The 24,068-nt window shown below is 33.0% G+C and overlaps 1 protein-coding gene across 1 annotated transcript in view; it reads right to left on the reverse strand.

The window, feature by feature from the left end:
• Positions 1-668: 668 nt before the first annotated feature.
• The window catches only part of LOC118188744 (nose resistant to fluoxetine protein 6-like), a 99,379-nt gene continuing 75,979 nt past the window's right edge, over positions 669-24,068 (reverse strand). The window contains exons 8-15 of the mRNA XM_085822230.1: positions 19,773-19,865; positions 18,607-18,772; positions 17,017-17,096; positions 14,438-14,560; positions 12,218-12,338; positions 8,773-8,959; positions 4,881-5,023; positions 669-1,059 (exon numbers count right to left, since the gene is read on the reverse strand). Coding sequence (XP_085678356.1) covers positions 754-1,059; positions 4,881-5,023; positions 8,773-8,959; positions 12,218-12,338; positions 14,438-14,560; positions 17,017-17,096; positions 18,607-18,772; positions 19,773-19,865 — 1,219 coding nt within the window. The 3' untranslated portion in view covers positions 669-753. The remainder of the gene's footprint in view (positions 1,060-4,880; positions 5,024-8,772; positions 8,960-12,217; positions 12,339-14,437; positions 14,561-17,016; positions 17,097-18,606; positions 18,773-19,772; positions 19,866-24,068) is intronic.

A 24,068-nucleotide genomic window follows, 5' to 3' on the forward strand; every position in this document is an offset into this window, starting at 1 on the left:
TACTTCGTAATTTTTAATACAGATATTTTGAGTTTTTGTGTATTTTTGCCTTGTCGCGAAGTGAGAACTGAATTAACTGAATGGGAAATACTCAATCGTCTGTGAAAAACTGTTTCTTTTTAGTTTTGTTTGCTTAATTTTTTTATATGTCGTTCTACATTTATTATAGTATTTGAATAGAACATGTGGCAACGATTAGATAATTCTTTAAATGATATAAATTTTGTGCATTCTGAGTTATAATATGAGCGAAATATAATACTGCTAAGTGAACCTAGCGCCAGAGTGTCGCTATGGTAAACAAATAGAGTGAATTTTAAAGAATACATTTATTTTATTGGGGTTTATGCGTTGTCGGCGAAGTAAATTTAATTCAATCCAATAAGTTTAAATGAAATGCAAGAAAAAATGCGTATAATTTGATATTCTGTACAAGGAGGTCATGTGGTACACATCAGATTCTTTTTTCCTGTATTTCTTAATAACTTTCGACTGCTTCTTGGATTTCTAATCCTTCGTAAAATCGAATCGTCGTAAGTCGAGGAATACCAACATTGTTCTTCGGAGAGGCTCTATTTTGTTTCCATGTGTCATGCAAATAACCGAACTTTGTAGTTAAAGCAACATAACCTTCTCGAGAAATTTAGAAGTTATCATGAAATCTAAACTACACACACAATATCCCTTTATTTTTCTTAAAATAGTTACAAAACAAAATGTACATCATGTCGAGGTATGGATGTACAGAAAGATCTAATTAATACAGTTTTTACCAGGGAAAATTCCAGTATTCTGTATACAATCCAAACTCTTTACAGAGGTTAATTCAACAGTACTGGGTATGGCAATCTCGCCGTTAAATTTGAAGTCTTTTGTTGCATGCACGATATTCTCCGGTAGATGACCATTTGTTCTCTGCTCTGGTGTGTCTTCTTCTTTGGGTTTCAGATTTCTGGAAAGAAGCAATCGCTCTAAATTGGAGAGGGGAGCTTCGAGAAGGAGGTAAAAAGGAACGGTCAGCAGCAAAGTGACCACAATATTGCCAATGTATTCGTAAAGCTGCAAAAGAAAAAATATTATGATATATTTAGAAAAGTGTTTATTTTAAAGTTAATCTAAAATCCACTTAATTTCTTAATTTTGCTAATTTTTACATTAAAGTATACTTTAAAGTTTTTTCCGTTCTATTATATGCCTAACAATATTTATTGCGGTTAGGTATTTCAAACATTTCTTATAATCGAACACTTTATGTACTTAACGCAGATTCAATAGTAAAAATGAAAATGTTGAAATACGGGGTGTACCGTAAATGTTGCTACAAACTTCTAGGAGAGGTAGGACAAATCATAAGGATTAAGAATTGCATAGGTACTTATACCCGGAAATATCAAGTGACAGCAGAGGTAGAAGATGAGGAAAGAAGCAAGAAAGATTAATTTGAAACATTTAATTGTACATGAATACAAATGGTGAACGACAGCTTGAATGTTACAACAGATGTACGAAGTTTGCACCATCAGACGCCAAACATGCCTGACGCCATTTTAATATCGACCATTTGAATTGGAACATTTGAATATCGCGAATTATTTTATCTATCTGGAGCAGGTTCCTCCCGATTTGCTTGACGATGTTCCACCAAATGTGAGGCGCAACATGTGATTCCAACATGACAGGGTCCTTGCTCATTTTGGACTGGATGTTCGTAGCCATTTGAACAGATCCTCCCCGCATCAATGGATTGGGCCGTGGTGGACCAGTTCTCTGCCCCCCCCCATGCTCACCAGATTTATTGAGCATTGATTTAGTTTTGTAGGAAGCTATCAAATGTGTCGTGTATCACGCTCCTGTTGTGTCTTAAATGGATTATGTGCCTAAATAAGTTGTGTATATGTATACTAGTATATATATTAGTTTATACATCCAATCGCATACATCATCGTGTAACATGTAAAAATAACAGCACCAATTACTTGCCCTAGCACTGTATTAAGAAACTAATATATGAATATGTATATGTATTATGCGCCTAATGTATATATACCCAATGACAATTATGCACCTTATAACTGCGTATAAATGCGTTATTTTTAAAATACTATAAAATTAATTACATCCATTATCCTCAACGGCACTCTATAATGTACCATCTGCTCATGTACATAAATGTACCATGTACCTATTGATTATGAAATCGAATGATATAAGCATTGTAAATAGGTAGTACACTATAGCATTGTAAAATGGAAGTCTACTGTTCTGTTTTGTTCATTTATGAAGCGTCCTTTACCCGTTAAACGTCCTTCACACAATGCCCATATCACGCACATGCGGCAGGTAACCAATCATCAAGGAACCAGACCAAAACCGCTTTGCTCTTGTTGTGTGTGCGGGAAATCGCAGCTGACTGTTTAGCTAACCCATGCATCTTACCACCTTGAATAAACTCTCACAAGTCTCTAATGGAAGAGGTTCTTCCAGAATCGATGGGGCTTCATCTTATCGTGGGATTTCCGTACGCTCTTCCATGTTCTCGGAAGACTACGAAAACCAAACTTTCAGCCATGGGCTCGAACCCCAAATAAACTACAAGCATTGAGCCATCTTAACTAATTGGCCACTGATGGGAGCCTTTAAAGTAAGTGAAAAGAAAAAAAATCAGGCATGCTCTGGCTGAGATTCATGTCACGAATCTTCCGATTGCAAACCTGAGATGATACTAATCACATCACATTCGCCCGGGTTCGAAACCGATGTGAACTGACTATTAAGCGGTCATGACCATTCGGCGACGAATGGGGATGAATAGGCTGGCTATTTGCAAAACTTTATGTTTTCCCATCTGTAACATTAAACGAATTTAATTTTTCTTCAAACGTCCTCCACGAAAGACATCCGTTTCTTTCGGCAGATGTCTTTGAGCGTTTAGTCGTATTCAAAATAAACCAACGCGCGCAAATTTTCAAAACTTGTAAGAAATCCAAATTCAGGACGAATTATTGCGAGAAATAATATTGGCCTACCGAAAAGCGAAAATTATAGTTTTATCCCAAACTTAGGATGCTATTCAAGGTCTTTTCTCTCCTTTCACTTTCACATACTGGACATATTCCTTTATCCTATATTATAAAAACCTCTAGTTTGTCTGTGTACGCAAATCAGCACTGGTCAGAAATATTGTTAATTTCCCAGTAAATTTATAGATCCTCCATTCATTTGGATCTCTTAGAGGTAAATGAAATTTCCCCCTTTATTAATGACCGAAACTTGATTTTATGCATTAGCAAGGTTGACTAATTTCCCACTTGTTAATGACTTAATTTCTACTTCAATCTGAGACCCACCTTTCTTCTTTGGATCAAGTACGTACATCAACTTTCGAGTAGCCACTGCTATCCATATTGCGTTGAAGAGAATAGCAACGCATTGCTAAACTTAAATCAAGCCTCGACGAAATTGCTTTACATAACTGTGCTAATTTTCAACTCAAAAGGGCATTAGCCCGAATGGGCTATTAGTCTCGAAACGGAATTTTTCATCGTCCGCTATAAACATCCAATCACTTTTCAGATTGTCGACACCAAATATTGTCGCCCTGTATTATCTTTAAAGAAATTAAGTAATGAAGAACATGCATGTATGCAAGCATGCTACTCGCTCTGTGAAAAAACGTCTGTACCTAGAGCCGTTAAATTTTCGATAACGTTGTCTCCCGCCCGAACATATTCACATGAAAGCCCGAATTTTATACTTCATGTTTTGTAAAACATCAATGAATTTATTTATGAACAAACTCAACAATTTGAAAGCGAGCAGTGGTAACACTGTACTGTATAAAGTATTTTTATTTCGAACGTGCTAAACTGTCTGTTCGAAATTCTAAGTATTTGTCTTTGAGTTGATGTCCATGTCAGATAAGTGCAGAGAAAGTGATATGTAATAAATAAAGTAAACACACAAAACGTTAATAATAAAAAGTCACAAAAAAGTTTTGTAAGTCATCTTAGTAAGAAAACTGAACATTGATATGATGAACTGAGAAAAAACTGAAAAAATAGAGAAACGTATGCCGACTCTTAATACTGCATCGGGTATTTTAAATATACGCTGCTATGCTGCTGTTAAATTTTTTGTCATTTTGCTGTTGAAATATATATGGAGCAAGTACGAAGAAAAAATTCCTTAATAATAAGACTATTAGGAGTGGATGCAGCAAGCTGACTGGCAGACTGAGTGCTCAGCGAGAGCGTAACGAAACCACAACAAATCCTTTTGGGTGATCGTTAAAACCTGAACTCATTCAGATTTTTGTTTTTGTGCTTAGCTCCGTATTCTGCTTGCCATTAAAATACAAAAAAATATTTTCTTCGGATATATTCATGAGATTTTGTATTATTTCATGAACTTGCGAATAAAGCTTAACTTTTAGATTGAGGTACTGGTTTAAGGTATGAATTTTCTAGAACAATTAAATAGGATTTTTGGCTATTATAGAGGAATATGTATTAATTGAGACTGTATAATTTCAGGTCTCTCAATTGAATTGAAAATCGGTTTAAAGAATCATCAGTAACATACAGTTACATTAGAAAAACAAAAAGTTTTAAATTTTTTAAATGATTGATCTTTTGGTCTTTCTCATTTACGATAAGTTAAAAATAAGCAATCAAAAATAAAAGTACGGTTTACATGTGTTCAAAATGTAAGCAGTACTAACTGACAATGAATTTAGGATAATGAGAAAAGGACTGTATCTTCAGAATGGATAAATATAGGAAACAGTTAACCAAATTTTTAGATTTTTAATTGACAAAGAAATCATTCGTAATGTAAATTTTTTATTATTTACTTTCGAGCAAAGTGCTTCAGATACTCACCATATTGTAATGACTGAAGTAGATTCTTTCTCTTGCAGAAGCTTTTCTTACCCATATCACAAGACTGTGAAGAAGGTAAACCATGAAAGTTAGGCGGCTCACTGGAGCAAACAGAGACGCCGAAAGAAATTTGTTCACTACACCTATAAAACAAAGGTTATTATCGTAAAACTGCGATGAAACTAAATCGCTTACTAATTTTTCACAATACAATATTTACACAGCAGGACAGTATGTACCGCACTATAGGCGCCCAGGATAGTATGCATCTTTACAAACACTTTTCATGGAGGTCCATAGAACTCTATAGAAATTTCTATAGAAGCGTAAAGGTAATCATCTATAGAAATGGCTTTTCTATAAAATTTTATAGAAATTTTATAAAAATTTCGCAGAAAAGAATTCTGTAGCAAATTTGTTTTTTAAATAAATACGGAAATTTGATAGTTTCCGCAGAAACCATTTTTATAGAAAATTTTTATAAAGCTTTCACCAAAAAGAATTTTACAGAAATTTTATAAAGGTTTCGCAGAAAAGACTTCTATAGAAATTTTATAAAATTTTGACTTCAAAGAATTCTATAGAAATTTCGCTTTTTAAATAAATGCAGTAACTCTAAAATGCTTTCTCGGATTTTGTAGAAATTTTATGAAGTTTCACAGAAAAGAGTTTCAAAAAACATTTCGCATTTCAAATACCAAAATTTTATAAAGTTTTCACAGAAAAGAAAGCTTTCACAAAAAGAATTCCATAAATATTTCATAAAGCTTTCTCTGAAAAGAATTTTGTAGAAATTTCATTAAGCTTTCGCTGAAATAAAGTTTCTAGAAATTTTATAAAGCTTTCAAAAAACTCCACACATATTTTATTTTCAAATAAACACAGAAATTTATGAGGCTTTCACAGAAAAGAATTTTTCAGAAATTTTATAAAGCTTTCCCAGAAAAGAATTTTCAGAGATTTTATAAAGCTTTCATAGAAAATAATTATTCAGTAATTTTACAAAGCTTTCACACATAACAGTTCCCAAGAAATTTTGCAAAACGTTTTCAGAAAAGAATTCTATGAAAAATTTGCTCTCTAAATGAATACAGAAATTTTACACAGAAATATATAAAGACTTCAAACTATAATCAAAGAAACTTTTCAGTTTCTGTTGTACTCTATGGGACAGAGAAGAATAAAAATAAACACTTTCTATTTATAAGCGTTGAATAATGTTTCAATGGAGTTTTTTCCATCTCTCTTCTACTCTAACGTTTCTTAACATCTAAATTTATGTAATGTATTGTGCAATTTTTAGTGTAGTATTGCTTATATAATAGGAAAATTAAACGTTTTGAAAGCATAAAATAAGTTTAAATCATAAAATTAGTTAAAATTTTCAATTTATGTTATTAAATATAAACATTTAATTCCTTAAATGAGTGCTTTTATTTTTCTCATATGTACTAAATAATCATACCTGTAAAATATACACTATTCCATTATTAATCAACTGTAGAATCTTTATAAAATTCGTATCGAATTTTATAAACGTTCCGACACAGAATTTTATATCATTTAAAAAAACAGAATTGTATGGAAACGTAAATTTGCAAAATATCATCCAAATTTAATGAAACCATTATAGAATGGTTTTTCAATAAAATTATTTAAAGTTTTCGATTATATTCAAATTTTCAGTTTTTGAAAATTTGATTTAATCTATTGAAACTTTAATTGTATAAACTGCTCCGACACTTGGAATAAATTCAGTGTAATATATAGAATATAAAACAGCAAATCTAATAACATTTCCATTCATATATATTGAATTATTTTAGAATAAAAATTTTTGTCTTTTTCCCTCTAACCTAAGTTAAAGGCCTAGGTAGCTAGTTTTCTAGCGTAAGGTTCTAGGTTTTTTCTTAATTTGCATAACAAATTTATTTTAAGTTTTCCTGTTCTCAACTTCTCAAACTTCCACTCACATTCTCTCGCCAGGATGTAAATTTAAAGTTAAGTGAAGTGCTATTTAAACGTGTGATTATCTCAGTTTTTTCAGAGCTAGCCAAGCGAACGTTTGGTTGTTATTTCGCTGTCACGCTAATAAGCCATTTCAGTTAAGTATCACGCCGGTTAGATTTTCTCTGAGTCCATCTCTTAGGAGTAATTTTGAAATGCGCTCTTGCACTCGTTTATTTTTTGAGATTTTTGATTTGTATTCTTGTCTACGTTTAAGTTATCGCCACAAGTGAACGGTGTTTTTGTAACGCACGAATCCCGTGCTGTCTGTTATTTTAGTTTGAGTTAATAAAGGGTTATTTTGCACCCTTCTTCTGTGCTGGTATTTAATTCAAGCCTGTGCGAGAATTCGCCAGGTTCATTGTAGGATCTAAGTCAGTGTATGTGGACAAGTAGAGATAGATCTTACAAGGTAGTTTTCAGTTTCTAAATTTATGAAACATTTGATGCAAATTTTGGTTCAAAAAAGTTTATATAACACAAAACGTAGATTTTGTAAAAGTGTAAAATTAGTTCAAGTCATAGAATTATTAAAAGAATAAATGCCCGATGCTAATTATTAATTTTAAATCTCGAATTTAATGCATTTAATTATTGTGCATGAACCACCCACTTCCCAGTAAGAGAAAAGTTTTCATGATTTTAATTTTAGCTATTTTTTAAAATAGATTTATTTTTATTTAAATATTGCTTGAAATTCAAACAATAATTTCTTAGTAGAAAACTATCACATTTATTCCAAAAATTTGATTCATCCCGTCCATGCCAGAGATTCTATTCAAAAAGGAATTTTCATTCTTTTTAATCCGAAAGGAAAATTTTGTTGATTACATGATTCTGGATTTTTTATAGAAAACTACAGCTAGGAAACGTGTTTAAAATTCTTTAGAATGGTGTCCCAATTACAAACTGAATTTTATATTTGAGCAGAATTATAATAGTTGATTCTTTATTTTGTTGCCTTCTACGGTTTTGTGGATTTGGAGTGATTGATAACAACACTTGACGTAGAATCAAAACACAATTTATTAGCCACTATACAGGGATAGTACTAAAGACGATTTACAGTCGTCGAAAAACTACAACAAACACGCTCACATTATCAGCAACATATCGGCAAAAGCCAGCGTCACAGCAAAGCACTAAATTACAGCTCCAGAACCGCTTTCGAGCTGATCTCTGATTTCAAGACACTACTATTGAATTCAACATACTCCAGATACTCCCTACTCCGTGTAGTAGCAGGGTATATATAGCTATTGATCTGCCTTTCAGTACATTCTCGGGAAAACCGGTATGAATTCGTTCTGGCATGTTCTCGCTCCTTTTATGGCGTATCGCCAGTTTTATCTCTAAATGTCACCAAATGGGAAATTTCGCACCAAATTTGGCAACCCTGCCTTTTCTTACCACTTTTTGGCAACCTTAACCCCGCTTTGCGGAAAATTTGTGTCACCGCAGCTGGGTATTTCGTAACAATATACACACGATCAATAGGAGCTCTGCACAAATTTTTATGGCTTATCTGCGCCCATTTTCATCGGAATCTTTACGTCAATTATATCTAAAATTTTGTAGAATTCTATTAAAGATTTCTGACCGGCTTGCAGAAGATTGTGCCATAATTCTAAAGGAGTTTAAAGATTTTTTACTCCCTACTTCGTGTAGTAGCAGGGTATATATAGCTCCCTACTCCGTGTAGATACTCCCTACTCCGTGTAGTAGCAGGGTATATATAGCTATTGACCTGCCTTCCAGTACATTCTCGGGAAAACCGGTATGAATTCGTTCTGGCATGTTCTCGCTCCTTCCATGGCGTTCTACACTTTACATTGGATTTTTTTTTTTATATATAATTCTGTAAAATATTTTTCAGAAGTCTTACCTCCATGCCCTGTGACGCAAGCAAACGCTACCCAGGCTACGGACATCGTGAAAGTTGTTCTATGCACGGCAGCAAATATGGAAGTCAAAACAAGCCCATGAGGTTCACCAATATTCCATCTGTGGGCTCCATAAACGGATGTCAAAGCAAGAACAATCGATGCACACCATCCGGAAATATTTTCCACCTGGAAAATATTCGGAGCATAAGTGGCAATAAAAAATATAAGATTTACAAGCACAGATTTTAGGTTCTTATGAAATATTTTATAGAGTTTTCCTTTAATATTTCATTTATTTAACCCGCGAAGACGCGCGCTACTTTTAGCTACGCGAGGACGCGTGTCGGGCTCCGTAGGCCCGAAGCGGTTTTTTCAACAAAACAAAAATAAAATTGCTTGTGTAATTGAAGAAAAACATCTAAATAATAAAAACAGAGTGTATAAAATATAAAAATATACTCTTAATTTAGTAAGTCTAATAAAATTGTATTTTAAAACAAATTTAAGACTGAAATTATTTATCATTAACAACAAAAATTAAACTGATTTCGTTTTGAGCGCAAATGAAATTTAGTACTAATTTATGCCATATTAAATTTTTACAGCAATAATTTCAAAATAAAACTTTCATTTCACATTTTTTTTCTTTTGCAAATAATCGTGCTGTGTTTACCGCAAATATTTTTCTCGCTGCAAATTTGTCATTTTCGGTCCGTTACGCCAAGACTGTAAACGTTTTTACAATTTTCAACGAACTTTCCAAAGGCATATCTTATCGGAGCCAGTTTATTTATTTCCCTTCTAGAAAAGCGATCTCTTATGTCATCAAATCTCAAACATCTCATTAGAAATAAAAAACATTTGTTAGACATTGTTCGATGAAAAATGTCAAGCATTGTTCCGTCAGTCACGCAAAGGTCGAGAACATTTACGTGTGAGAAGCCTTGTGGAGTCCTACAAAATAAAAAAGACCGATAAATGTTCTGATTTCTGTAATATTTGTGGGTCGAGCATCTCTCTATCTTCCAAATTTGACGGCAATGGATTTGATATAAATGTTTGCACAATCTACTAGAATTTTTTATTTCATCCATAAGTAGTTGCCAAGAATTCATAGGGTAGGACACAAATTTAGTTTCACAAACATTTCCGAGCAATTTGTTCACAATGTTGTGAGCAAGAGTTCTCACAGCAACTCTTTTTTTTTTATTATTATTATTCCATTTTATCACATTACATTTACCAAGATAACGATTCCCTGACGGACACAAAGTTACTTAATTCATTACTAGATTCATCGCTTGAGTATAATGCCTCTTCAGAATTCGATTGGTGATCACTAAACTGCTCTTCACCAACTCTTCACCAACTATTTCTTCGTCCTCTTCATTAATTGTATCTTTATCGGTCGACACTTTGGCTAATAGTTTCTGTAGTCTTTTCATTTCATAGTCATAACTCAAATAGCAAGACCTTTTTGCAACTGCCTTATATCTTTCACATTTTTCACAATTTTAAATGACAATGCGAGCGCACGCCTCGGGCCAGGGAAGCCCGGTTACTCAGTTTCTGAGAAAAGATGAACGGTTAAATTCCAGAAATGCTTGTGAACGACAAGTACATGATCTTAAACGCAGCTACTGAGAAGGTCGAAAAATTTCACCAACGGGAGAAATTTTTGTAAGACGTTTTTGTAACGACCGGGCCTCGCAGGCCCGACGCGCGTTCCCGCGGGTTAAATTTATCGCCTTCGTAAATAATAGTAAAACACAGAAATATTGTGGTAAATTTGTGTAAACATATTAAATTCTTTTTGATTGTATTGTCGTTACATTTCCTATCGCTTTACCTAATTTATTTATTGCTTTAAAGGTGATGATTTTAAGTTTTATTTTATATTTAAAGAATTTGTAGCCTCAACTTATGTATAAACATTTATTAGCCCAAAGGGACATTAATCACGAATTATTCCCGAAACGGCATTTCGGGTTGAATTGCTATGAAAGCCTATCACTTTTCAAACTGTTGCCACAACAAAATACTATTGCTCTGCATTATATTTCAAGAAAATAAGTAATGAAGAATCTCCATGTATGCGTGTTTCTCCCACTGTGAAAAAACAATGGTATCTAGAGACATGAAATTTTGAATAACGTAATCCTCCACATGAAGACGGCCACCTGGATGCCCCTAATTTTGATTTTCAAATTTTTGTTATTATCTATTTCATATTTTGTAAATCTTTAACTAATTTTTATTAACAAATTCAATGACTTCAAAGAGAGCAGTGGCAATACTGTACTTTCCGTACAACGTAAAACACTTTTATCGCCAGCCCGCGAGGTTACCTATCGGAAATTATAAAGACATAACGTAAGCACACAAAACCTTAATACTGCAAAGATAAAAAAAAGTTTTGTAAACCCATCTTAGTAAGAATACCGAACACTGATATGATGAATTGAGAAAGGACTGAAAAAATCAAAAAAGTTTTAACCAACCCATATTTCATAGGAAATTCTAAATGTATATTTCTATGCTGATTTTGAAATTTTTTAAAAATTTTGCTGTTGAATTATATATGGGGTAGGTGCGAAAAAATTATGCTGAATAATAAGCTAAAAAGACAAAAAAAGGGGGGGTTAGTAGGCGTGAGTGTAACGGCAGACTGCTAGCTCATCGGGAGTTTAAAAAAATTTTAACAAAACTTTTTGGACGAACGTTAAAATCTAAAAGCTTTCAGATTTCTTTTCTTATTTAAAATTGTAATTTTTTCAAAACTGATTCCAACAACTATTAAATTGCAAACGTAACTTATACAGAAAGCGAGATATAAGAAAATACTCTCCTAACGGGCCTAGACGCTATGTTAGATGGTGATATTTAGCGATTTCTCTATAACTCTACAAAAAAAATTTCGAAGCTCTACAGCATATTCTTCAACAACAGGTTTTAAATTTTTTCCTGCTTTTCTGGAGTGTTTTAAAGAGACACTAATGAACTCCTTCTTGCAGGAGTATCCAAATGTGTTATGAACCCTTATGAGATTATCAGGTTTTTACATTTCAAATTAAATGAATTTCAAATTCTTAATTTTGAGCTTAGCTTTATTTAATATTTGTCTCTTTCACGCTAAAAGGTGTCACTCTTCATCCAAACTTAAAATAATAATAGTAGGAAATAATTTTACCGTTATTTTAAAATTTAAACGAATTTTACGTTGTAAGGATTTATTTCCTTTTATCTAGCAGTTATTTTATGTTCATCAGCTTTACTCACATTTTCCTTTTCCGTTTTCACTAATTTTAGTTCGTGAATATTCATATGATTCGGTTTTCTGTTGAATTTGTGAAGTGTGTTTTATACAGAACCGCAACAGAAAGAAGCATGCCTGTACTTAGCATCATATTACTGTAAATATTTTCTCGATTCAAATGATTTTACCTTACTTATTTCAATGCCTTTGTGCTTGACCATTAAGAAACCCACAACGATTCCAACGTAATAAGGGCCAGCATGTGTGAAAGTGCGCATGTGAACTATGTCAACGGTTTGTTGAATTTTCCTGCGAATAAATTAATGTTACTATACACACACACACACACACACACACACAAAAAAAAAAAAAAAAAAAAATCTATACTCTACAGTCCGTTACTTTAAAGTTAGGCACTTCAATGCCTTTCCCACCCTAAAATGCGCATTTTGATCGCCTCACATAAATGAGTTCTCCCACCTCATTTGAGCATTCAAATTTCAAATCAGCCTTTGTTTAATTTGAATGCTCAAATGAGGCTCTTAATTTATTTTTTACTTTACGCGCACTTTTCATGAAGCGAAACACGCTAAATACAAGTCAAGTGGGAAAAAAACAATAGGGGACTTATCCATGGTTAAGTCTCCTATGGTCGTTACCATGGTTAAGAGGCAGTGAGATGGGAGAGTATGACCTTGACGTGCCTAATTTAAAGTAACAAAATATAGGAAACGGTATAGTAGTATAATGGTAATAACATAAAAACATCAAAAATCTAAACAAAACGTTAACTACAATAAAAAAACAGAAAAGCTGAGAATAATAATTAACTGTACTGAAATAAAATAACTATATATTTTTAATGAATATTTTAACTTAATTATATCATTTGTTAGTACAAATTATACACATTTAGAACATTATTGATAATATTTTTAGACAATTTAATTATTATTGCTAATATTTTCCAATTACTTTATGTTAATAACTCAAAAAAACATTTAATTAGTAACACTGATATTTTAGGGCTTTGATCTATAGTAATTCCTAGACGTTAAATTTCTTAATATTGGAAATTTACCGCTTTTAATTTAAAACGAGTATTTCACAAAGAATGCTTGGCAGATTTTCTCAAAGAACAGTAGCCAACTAAACGAGGGCGAAATTTGAAATATTTTAAGGTAATACAAAATAATAATAATAATTCGAATGGTAAGAAATAAAGAGATAAATTATGATATCAGATTTGACAAAACAAAGGTATATTACACCCTAGAATCAGCATTATCTTTATAGATTCTGTAAGGTTTATCCTAGGCTTTTAACAGTTATCTTTAGTTAAAGCTACTTTCCTGCCCCTTCTAATTTCAGCTTACAATTTCCTGCCACAGTGCATGTTTAGAATCGCGGTTAATGAAAATGAATAAGAGCGGTATTTAAGTCGAAGTTCCACCGACTTCGTTAGAGAGCCAGAGATTCTGACTAGCACGCGTTTGCCTTTTGTCTATACTCTCTCTAAGCTATCACTACGTTCGGCCCTATTTCAGGCCCTTGATAGATTCGCCGTTTAATTAACATTTAGGGACCAACTCCTTTAGAATTTTGATAGCTCCGGTTATATATCTTTTTTTTTTTTTTTTTTTTTTTTTTTTTTTGTTAAGCATTAGTTAAGCTTGATTTCATAAGTTTGATTAGTACTCTTGAGTTCAAGCCCAAATGGATGCTTTTCTGTACGCTCTAAGACAGGAGCCGTCTGTAAATTCTTATTTTGAGAAATAACGGGTAATTAACCCTTCTTGAGTTTACGCTTCTGTTTCCTGAGCTAAAGCGATATTCGCTTACCAGTTCTCGAGGTTCCACACACATAGCTTAAGAGAAGAGGTTTTAACTTTATAATACCCGTACATATTTAAATCGCTTTCAAAGTATTAAAGTAGAATTTTTAATTAAATTTAACAATAAATTTTTAATTAAAAGAATGAGTAGTTGGTGATGATAAGCGATGCAAAATTAACACTTTTTTTTCTGAAATAAGATTTCTATAAAGTAGCAGGATTTGATTAACAATACAATATTTATTATTATTTATATGTTTTGCCCTAAGGCGCTGCACAGAAGGGAGTGATGCCTTCGTGGAGGACTTTCTAAGGAAAAATGGCTCGTATTAAGACGCTACACATGAGGTAAACACCAAAAACTCCCATTAAGCCAGCCCGTTTGCGTGATTCGAACCTCGGATAGAACTACCAGTGTTCAGGACCGCTCGCCCACTGATAGACACTTTACAATATTAACAGGTAAAAAGGTGCGGTTAACAAATAAGAAATAAACATCGAATATTTATTACATTACATTGAATTTTAAATTTAAGTAAAATAAAGCATTTAAAAACAAAATTATTTTCTCACTCATTATTGCCAGACGATATTTGTATAGTAGGTGGAAGATCCCAAAGATATGTTAGAACTCCGACGGCAATATTGCAGGCAACTACGATGATCGTGATCAAACTCAAACCGATCTTCGGCGATCTGAAACATAAATAGAAACAACATGTGATAACTTAAATGCGGAAATGGGCATGGTTAAATGCTACCATAAATGATATGTACAAAGCTTTAAACATGAGCATTGTTATAGAAATTTCCTGTTGTCTTTAACTCATCCGTTTTGTGAAGTATCCGTACATCGTTGCTTTCAAAAAGCTTTCTTTAACATATTTAAAAGAAATGAAAAACTTTAATATTGTTACGAATTTTATATTTGCTTGAATAATTTTAGGGAAATTATGTTTAAAATTGTAATATCTTTTCTAAAATGTAACATATAAGGCCTCATGACCGAAGCTCTGCCGGATAAATAAGGTAACAGGAGCAAATCCCTTTTACAATAAGGTAAATGGTTATCTAGCCAAATTGGGCAGACAGCGCCAAGCTTGCGATGGTTTTGAACGACTGATTTTTGTCGCCAAATTTGGCGAGGAATTGCCAAATGGACTTGGCATCATTTTGGTCCGGTCTCCGTATAATCTAATGGTACTGTATAAGATATTTTTCTAGCATACCTTCGTGGTATAGTGATTCGCATGCTGGATGCATATTCCAGATGCCCGTGGTTCGAGTCCCGGCGAGGGCATTACTCATTTTTCAGCTCTCCTGCTTCGAAATAACCTAATGTCTCTACAACTGTTATAAGGTATTTTATCCCTCCTTTCTCATTGCTTTCGTGGTGTAACGGTAGCACACTCGGCAGGTATTCGAGAGGTCTAGATTCGAGTCCCGGTGAGGTCACTGCATTTTGTACACGTCTTCTGCTTCAAAAAGGTATAATGACTCTACACTGTAACTGAATAACTGTAATTGATCCCTATATGTAACCGTACCAGAATCCGGCCTTCATCTGTAACTTTAACCACATATGTCGAGAAATCGAAGTACAGAAAATTACTCCAGTGGTCAGAGGAAATGTAGAGATATCCGTAAGAGTTTCGCTCTCTTAGTTCACTTTCATTGCGCTGCGTTGAACGTTCTTAGTAGTTTGAAATGGTAAGTACTGCTCTGTGATACTGAGAAGAACTGAACGAGTGCTTTTGTGCAAAGTTTCAGCACTGTAAATTGTTTCTTTAGGGGGGAATATCAAGCTATCATCGGTTCTGTGTGCATTCAATCTATTATGAACTCGTACGAGCATACCAAAATTTAGTGAGAATCTCGCCGCTTTTAACACGCTGATTGCTGATACCCTTGTATAAGTGGTACTACTGCGTGTCCTAAGTACGTTTTCAATTCACAAGAAATGTTTTAAAAAATAACTGCAGGATATTATGTATAGGACGCAACATGGTATTTTATATCAACTTTATTTGCCCAAGTCCCATTCGACCAAAACAAGGCGATGATGATATAGCGCCCACCATATCTTACTTTGGACACCGCAGTAGAGACTTCCAATTTTTTCAAACTAGCAAATATAAAATTTTATTCCATTAGCTTATCTGGACGCCTTACGAAAATGTCGTATAGAATTCTATGAAAAAAGAAACTAATGTTAAACTTCTTCAGAATCGTTTAGAACTAAGGCCCAATTTTCCACAAACTAAGTCAAAGATCTTTTATACAAATCTATAAAATTGTACATGAAAAACATCGATACAGAAGCTACAGAGATTATGCGCAGATGTTTTGTAAAGATTCATGCAGATATTCGGCAAAATTTGAACAGTTTCGAAACTTCTCGCATACAAAATCTAATATAATGTGTATCGATTCAAATAATATTAGAATTCGCATCAGATCCAATTTATAGAAAACTAGGCCATAATTCTAAAGATCTCTAAACAAGTTTTCTTACTTACAATTTTCTGTAAAAGATTCTATAGAAGCTTTTAAATTTTTAAAAACATTAAAAAGCCGGCAAAGATTTAGGGGGATTAAAAGAAATGAACTAAATATTCATTTTTGAATAAAACTTTCTAACCTAACTCTTCAAATAAACATACGAAGAGGTATAACACACCTAGACGATGGGAGATCATTTAGCGATGCATGGTCGGAAGCGATTTCCTGGTGCCGTACTGACGGCATGAAACACATAAAGGAAGGACACGAACAGCATGAGAAAACATTTTTGCTAGTTGTGGTTTCATTTACAAATTTCGCTTAGAAATATATTCCTGCAAACAAAAGTTTGCAGGAATATATTTCTAGACGAAATTAAAAACTTCTGTTTCTAGACGAAAAAAACTTTTGTTTGCATTATAAACCTTCAGCTAAATCTTATAAGGTTGTCTTATAATTTTGTAACAATAAGACTGATTGACTATTAAGGGTGTTACTATTCAATGTGATTCTCGATTTGACGGAAACTTATATAAAGCCTAAAGAACGAAACTTTCGATTCATTATTTACCACTTATTTTTTGAGAAATATTTTTTCTTTATTTTATATTTCTAAAACATATTTTAGACAAGTGAATACAAAACTTTACCTGTACAGTAGATACAAAACGACAATTGAAACCACGTGAAGCTGAAAGTCTGCTGACAAGTACCAAGTTGGGTGAACGCACTAGAAAAGAAACAAAACTTTAGTTTTTACCACCCGATAATAGCGAAAACCACATTCATAATGCATATTCAGAGTACACGCAAAACAAATAGAAAACGCTTGCAAAACGTTTGTGTAATAAATTAAATTTAGTCTACAAATATTAATGCAAAATGTTGTTATTTAATCACGTTCTAGAAACTCCTATGTAACCAACTGTCTGTTTTGCCCGTTAGCTGTATGGCAGCTGCTCTCGAACCTTCATTGATTTGTCCATACGCCCATGCCCATTGTATGGATATCTCATTTCTCTGTTGCTTTTAGTGTTTTGACAATATATTTTTTTTTTAAATTTTTGATGTCAAATCAGTCGTACAGATGACAGTAGATGTCTACTAAGTGGTAATTCGTAAGTCTATTTTGTGTTATTCAGATTGGCTCAATAACGCGCCAGAGCGAATGAGAGGTAAAGTTAGTAAACACTAGTAATTCGGTCCGAAGTTCGATTTGCGGCGAACGGGCTGGCTGCGTGTGTGCTTTTGTGGTTCTTCTCATGTGTAACGGGAATACAAGCTAATGTTTCTTACAAAGTCCTCAAGAAGGCATCCCTCCCTTAGGCAAATAGCCCTCGAGTGTTTTGCCTTAATTAAGTAAAACCAAAACCGACTGGTTGAAAAACTGCAAGCTTGTTTCCTGTTTTACTTATGGCTGGGCAAACTTTTATCTTTCAGCGGTAGCTTTTTGCATGGAATTTAGTGACGATTTCATAATTTTATTGATGTATAATCTGCACAAAAAAAAAGGAGGTAAAGACAGTTCTATACATCCCGTTATACTGAGTCCACTAACAAAATTTAACTTAATGTTTTTCATGTTTTGAAAGCACGACATGGGATATATATTAGATTTATATCAGGCATTGTTCTAAGATAGGTTATTTTGACACAAAACTCGGACTTTTCCTGAAATGACATATCGATTTTTTTCAATATTCGGACTCTTACGACTCAAATTATGCTTAAATATTAAGTGTTATAAAACTGGATGAGAAACTTACTGAAAAATTGAAACATTTAGCTTGTCGCACTTTTTTTCAATTTGCTTCAAGAATAATTCATTTGGCGAAATTCTTAGTTTACAGTAACCTATTTTCCTTTCCCTTTCATTGAACACAGCCAGAAAGAAAGGGGCATTGTTCATTCTTTCAAATAATTTTAACAAAGTAAACCACATTTGACGTTATTATCGCTTATATGGTTAGAAAAAACACTCGCCACTGTCAAAAAAACAGTTTTTTTTTTTTTTTTTTTTTTTTTTTTTTCCGTCTGTGTGTGTTTTTGAAGGGAAAAGATTTTTGGTAGGTGGTTCTCGAAGCTAAATGTTTCAATTTTATTTAAAATCAGTAAAAGTCTAAATTTTGCTATTTTACCTAATTTTGCTTACAATTATCTGCTAATAATAATACAGAAATTTAAAATGAACACTTTTAAGGTTTTTGGTGGCTGTTAACTAATAAATCTAGAATACTTACTATTTGTCGCATGCCGAGCCAGTTGCTAATATACAAAATATTTGCCCACCAGTATTCTGTACAGGCCTTCAACTCTGGATCCACTCGTTCATACCAGAAAGGCCCAGAACTCAGAAGAGGCATAAAAAAAGCTAAGCCCATGGCCAGAAGTAAAGGTGGAGTCAACCTAGGACAAAATATAACAATAATGGATTTACGCTATTTGTCTTCTAAAGGACGGTATTTGTCTTTCTAGAGATAACAATAACATGAACTATATAAGCATTTTGGTCATTTACTGAATACAAGAATTTTGTTGCTTCGAATAGAAATGTTTGTATAAAGTATAATAAAAAAGTTCCGAGACTGAATTTTTATTTTAATAAAGATAGATTTATATAATCGTCAATACTTATAGCATTTAATAGGTCGTATAACGAAGTCATGTTGTATCGTCATCAGATTATTTTGTTAAATCGGTTGCCATTTACATATTACAAAATTCTAAATTCTAAAATGTTTAGTATCTCTTTAAGAAAACGGTTAATAGTTCAATGGATCTGAAAACATTGGATCATTTTTCACTTCTTCTATTATGCAACAGAGTAAATCTTCGTTTAGGTAAAATACGTTCTTTTTCATATTTGTTAAATCGGTTACCATTTACATCTGTAATAGTGTAATGGATCTGAAAACAACCGATCATTTTTCATTTATTCTATTATGTAATAGAGTAAATCTTCGGTTAGGGAAAATATGTTCTTTTTCATATTTGTTAAATCGGTTACCATTTATAGATTATAAATTGTAAATTCTAAATGTTTATATCTATTTAAGAAAACAATTAATGGATAATGTAATGGATCTGAAAACAACCGATCATTTTTAATTTTTTCTATTATGTAATAGAGTAAATCTTCGGTTTGGTAAAACATATTTTTTTATATATTTGTTAAATCGGTTGCCATTTACAGATTACAAAATTCCAAATTCTAATATGTTATACTTTCCTTTAAAAAAATTTATAATTTAATGGATCTGGAAACAATTGATCAACTGTCACCTCTATCAGTATGTATTAATGTAAATCATTGAATTGGTAAAAACAGTTTGAAAAAGGAATGAAACACTGGGCATATTAATAATAGCATCAAAATGGAAAAATTGAGTAAATCTTTCACTACTACCTGATGTATCGTCTTAAAATATAAATCGGAACATTTATGCGTCCTTTGGCCTTCGGTAAAATCTTCATCACAGCGTAACTAGTTAATAGACCGCTGGAAAAGAAAAATTGAAAGTTATGAAAATGAAATTCCAGAATTCCCTCCATGCAGAGGGAAAATGAATAATTGATCTTTTCTTCTCCCCCCCCCAGACTGCAGATTCTTATATTATGCAAAATACGAATACAGAGGGTACATTTTTATCTAAATTTTATCCTTCTTGAACAGAAATTTAATCAAACAGATAATCACAAAAAATAATCGCGAATAAAACATTGCTTAATCGAAACGCGAAATTTGTTCTTAAATTTAAAAGACGATTGTAAAAGAAATCATGCGATTACAGCCGCGAGATTTCTGTCACCAGCAACAGTATCAGAGTTCAGTATCACAGCGTAAAAACGTTTTAGCTGTTCTATTTCTGTGAAATCAAAATTGTACACAATTCCTTGAAGTATGAATTCCATAATTTGTTGTTCCAGGGGCAGCAAGACATAAAAATCTTCTCTAAATAATGATCCCCAAAAAGTAGAAAGGGGTTTCACAAAAAACTATTTCATTAATACGCAAAATTTATTATATAAGGAATTTCGATTAAAGAAGAAACTACAGACTGAATTTAAGCACTGAAATCCTGGATGCTTTGAACTTGAAGAATAAACTGCCGCCCTAATCGCCATAATAGTTAGTAATATTGGTAGTCGTATCGCTGGGCCCTTAGTTCCTTAGGGCTGGAGAATGTACGCATGCCTGTGAGTGCATATGTATCGCATGAAACACTTGGAATACTGGTCAGTCTTAAATCTTCTTGCGTATCTTGGCGCAATAAGTGGGATGGGATTACACTTGTAAAATTATTGGTGCAGATTTGGTGTCCCGCCCAATTCATCTTGTCTTGTCCATTTGAAACATTTCATGTTTTGCGAAGCTCCGGAATAGTAGATCCAAGGAAGTGCTATCTGGGTAATATTGTGATCAGCGAATTGGACCACCGAGCTGAATCTACCTACTGTAAACGCAACGTATTAATTTTATTTAAAATGTATTTTCCCGATTGGCAACAACAGTTTTTTTCAGAACGATAATAATTTGAACTGTAATGTTTTTGAGCAGTAATGTTGACGGTAATGTTTCTGAATAAAGCAAGTATCTAACAATTAATGTTTGACGGAATGTGTTTTTAATAAAGGAACTAATTAATTGCTAACATTTCAGAAGTGGGATAAACTAGAATTATTATCTAGATTTAACAACGTATTGCCTTAACGTACGCTAAGCCTAAACTGAATGCGGAAGCTCGCCAAAACTGAAAGTAGAAAGGTACGTGAATTTAAAAACTGTTTATGTTATGTCTAAGTATTAAATGTAAAGAACTTAAGTATCATTATTGTATTATTATTTGAAAATTGAAGTCTAAGATGGCTTATTTGGCAAGAGGCAAGAAATGTGACTTAAAAGAATTTGCTTTGGAACTTGATGTAGATGTCCCTTCTGATATTAAAATTGTAGGCTTAAGAGATATGATTTTGAATAGTAAGAATTATAATGAAGACTTTACTAAACAAATGCTAGATAGAATTATAAATGATCGTTGAGACAGGGAAAAGTTAAAAATTTTAGAAAAAGATAAGCAAAGAGCATTTGAAATGGAAGTAAAAGATAAGCAAAGAACATTTGAACTTGAAAAATTGAAAATAGAAGCGGAAATCAGAAGTAGTAATGTAAATGATTCTGTTCCTTCTAATGTTAGTAGAAGTAATATTTGTGATATGAGTAAATTAAGGCATAAGTATGATTTGAATGAAGGTGATATAAGTTTTTATTTAGTTTTATTTGAGAGACAGGCACGACGTATTGGGTTAGAAGAACAAAACTGGGTTTCTCAGCTGTTGGGTCTATTGCCTTATGAAATAACTCAATTAATTGCCCGTGAATCAGAAGAAAAAGCTAACGACTATAAGCACGTTAAACAACTGCTACTGAGAAAATTTAAGTTAAGCCCTGAACAGTTTTGGCAAAAGTTCGCTGATCATATTAAAACGTTGCGTAATACGTGGAAGGACTTCACGTTTGAATTAAAAAATTATTTTGAAGAGTGGCTTGCTGGATTAAATGTAACAGATTTTGACTCTTTAAAACAACTTATTATTACTGATCAATTAAAGAAGAGGGTCCCCGCTGCTATCCGAGACAATTTCATCGATGATTGGTCTAAATTCATTAATCCTGAAGAGTTGGCTGAAAAACTAGATGAATATGAAAATATTCGGGCAGGGATAAAAGTACTTCAAGTAGAAAATAAAACTTTTAGGCATAATTCTAAGCCCAAATCTGGTTCTAAATTTTATGAAGGATCCTATAATCAGTATTCAAGACAAAGAAATGTTAACGACTTCATGCAGACAGATGGTAATTTCAAAGTGGGTTTTAAAAACAGTTTTAATAATAAATACAATCTGAGAGATAAATTTTATAAAACAGACGAAAGGAAAAGGGAATATAATTCTGGCATCCGCAATGAAAAGGGTGAGCTAAAATGCTTCAATTGTAATGATTATGGACATATAGCGACGGATTGTCCTCAACCTAAAAAAGAAATTATTTGCAGGAAATGTAATGAAAAGGGTCATACTTTTAAAAAGTGTACGTCTAAGAATCCAGACTTGACAAATGTTAAAAATAATTCATCCGTGGACCAGAATTGAGGTGTTTCACCAGCTGTATATTTAAAGTATGCTCGCATCAATAATGGAGAAGAAATTACTGCAATCATAGATACGGGTTCTAGTTCGTGTTTATTGAAACAGTCTGCGGCTAAGAGACTGAATCTTATTATAAAACCTGATGTGGAGGAATTGTTTGGCTTTGGGAACCAGAATAAACCAGCCGCTAGAACATTGGGAAAAGTAACTGTTAACTTAGAGATTGATAATGTGGAAGGAAAGAACATTACAGTTCTCATTGTAGGAGATGAAACGCAACCATGCGACTTATTAGTTGGTCGAACAGGGATTGATTTACCACATATTGCATACGCCAAGATAGGTAATACCTTGCACATACGCTATGCTAATGACTGCCTTCATAGTTGCAAAATGATAGCAACACTCCGCGAATTAAACTGAAGGCTTCCCAAGAAACTCAAATCGAAAGTAATACGGTTAATTTCGTGAAAGTTAAAACTGATGAAATAAATAATGGTTATGTTTTAATAAGTGGATCGGAAGATGAGTTAGGCTCATTATTGGAAGTAATACAGGGAGAAACAGTGATACCAGTCACTAACTACAGCGATCGAAAACTAATTTTGAAAGAGAATCAATGTATCGGTAGAGCGGAAGTAGCGGAATTAGTTGAACCAAGTTCAGATCAGAAAACTGAAAATTCAAGTCAAAAAGGAAATACTGATAATAAATGAAATTAAGAAGTTTAGGAGACCGATTACTTTAGAAGAAATTAAAGTTAATAACAATATTACGCCAGAGAGAAAACAGGAATTTTTACATTTGATAAATGAGTATCGAGATTGTTTTGCATTAAATATGGAGGAATTAGGGTGTACAAACTTAACAAAAATGTATATTAAAGAAATTGAAGGGAGTAAGCCCATTTGCATGATGTCGTATAAAACCAATACCGAAAAGCGTGCTTCTATAAAGAAGATAATAAATGAATGGAAGAAATATGGAATTGTTACTGAAACAAGATCTCCGTATGCTAGTCCAGTTTTACTGGTAAAGAAAAAACAGGCGAATTACGATTAGTGATAGATTATAGAAAGTTGAATTCGCAAACTGTTAAAGATAAATTTTCACTCCCTAGGATAGATGATCTTCTTGAATGTCGTAGTGAGTGTAAAGTTTTCACTACATTGGACTTAGCTCATGGATATTTGCAGATTCCTTTAACTGAAGAAGCGAAACTGAAAACAGCTTTCATCACACCAGATGATACTGGTCAATTTGAACGTATGATCTTTGGGTTAGCTAATGCACCTGCAGAATTTCAGACACTTATGAATCAAGTTTTAGGTCCATTGCTTAATAAAGAAGTATTGTGCTATTTGGACGACATATTAATTCCGGCTAAATCTTGGGAAGAAATGATGGAAAAACTTAGGAAAGTGTTTGATAGATTGAGAGAAGCAATGCTGACATTGAAACTGACAAAATTCGAATTTGGAAAAAATGAAGTTGAGTATTTGGGATTTCTAATAAAATCAAATGGTATGCAACCTGGACCAAGAAAGTACGAACC

The sequence above is a fragment of the Stegodyphus dumicola genome, chromosome 1 (genome assembly GCF_044657685.1).
Source record: "Stegodyphus dumicola isolate Sdum_Otavi_A_Nest chromosome 1, ASM4465768v1".
Taxonomy (NCBI): domain Eukaryota; kingdom Metazoa; phylum Arthropoda; class Arachnida; order Araneae; family Eresidae; genus Stegodyphus; species Stegodyphus dumicola.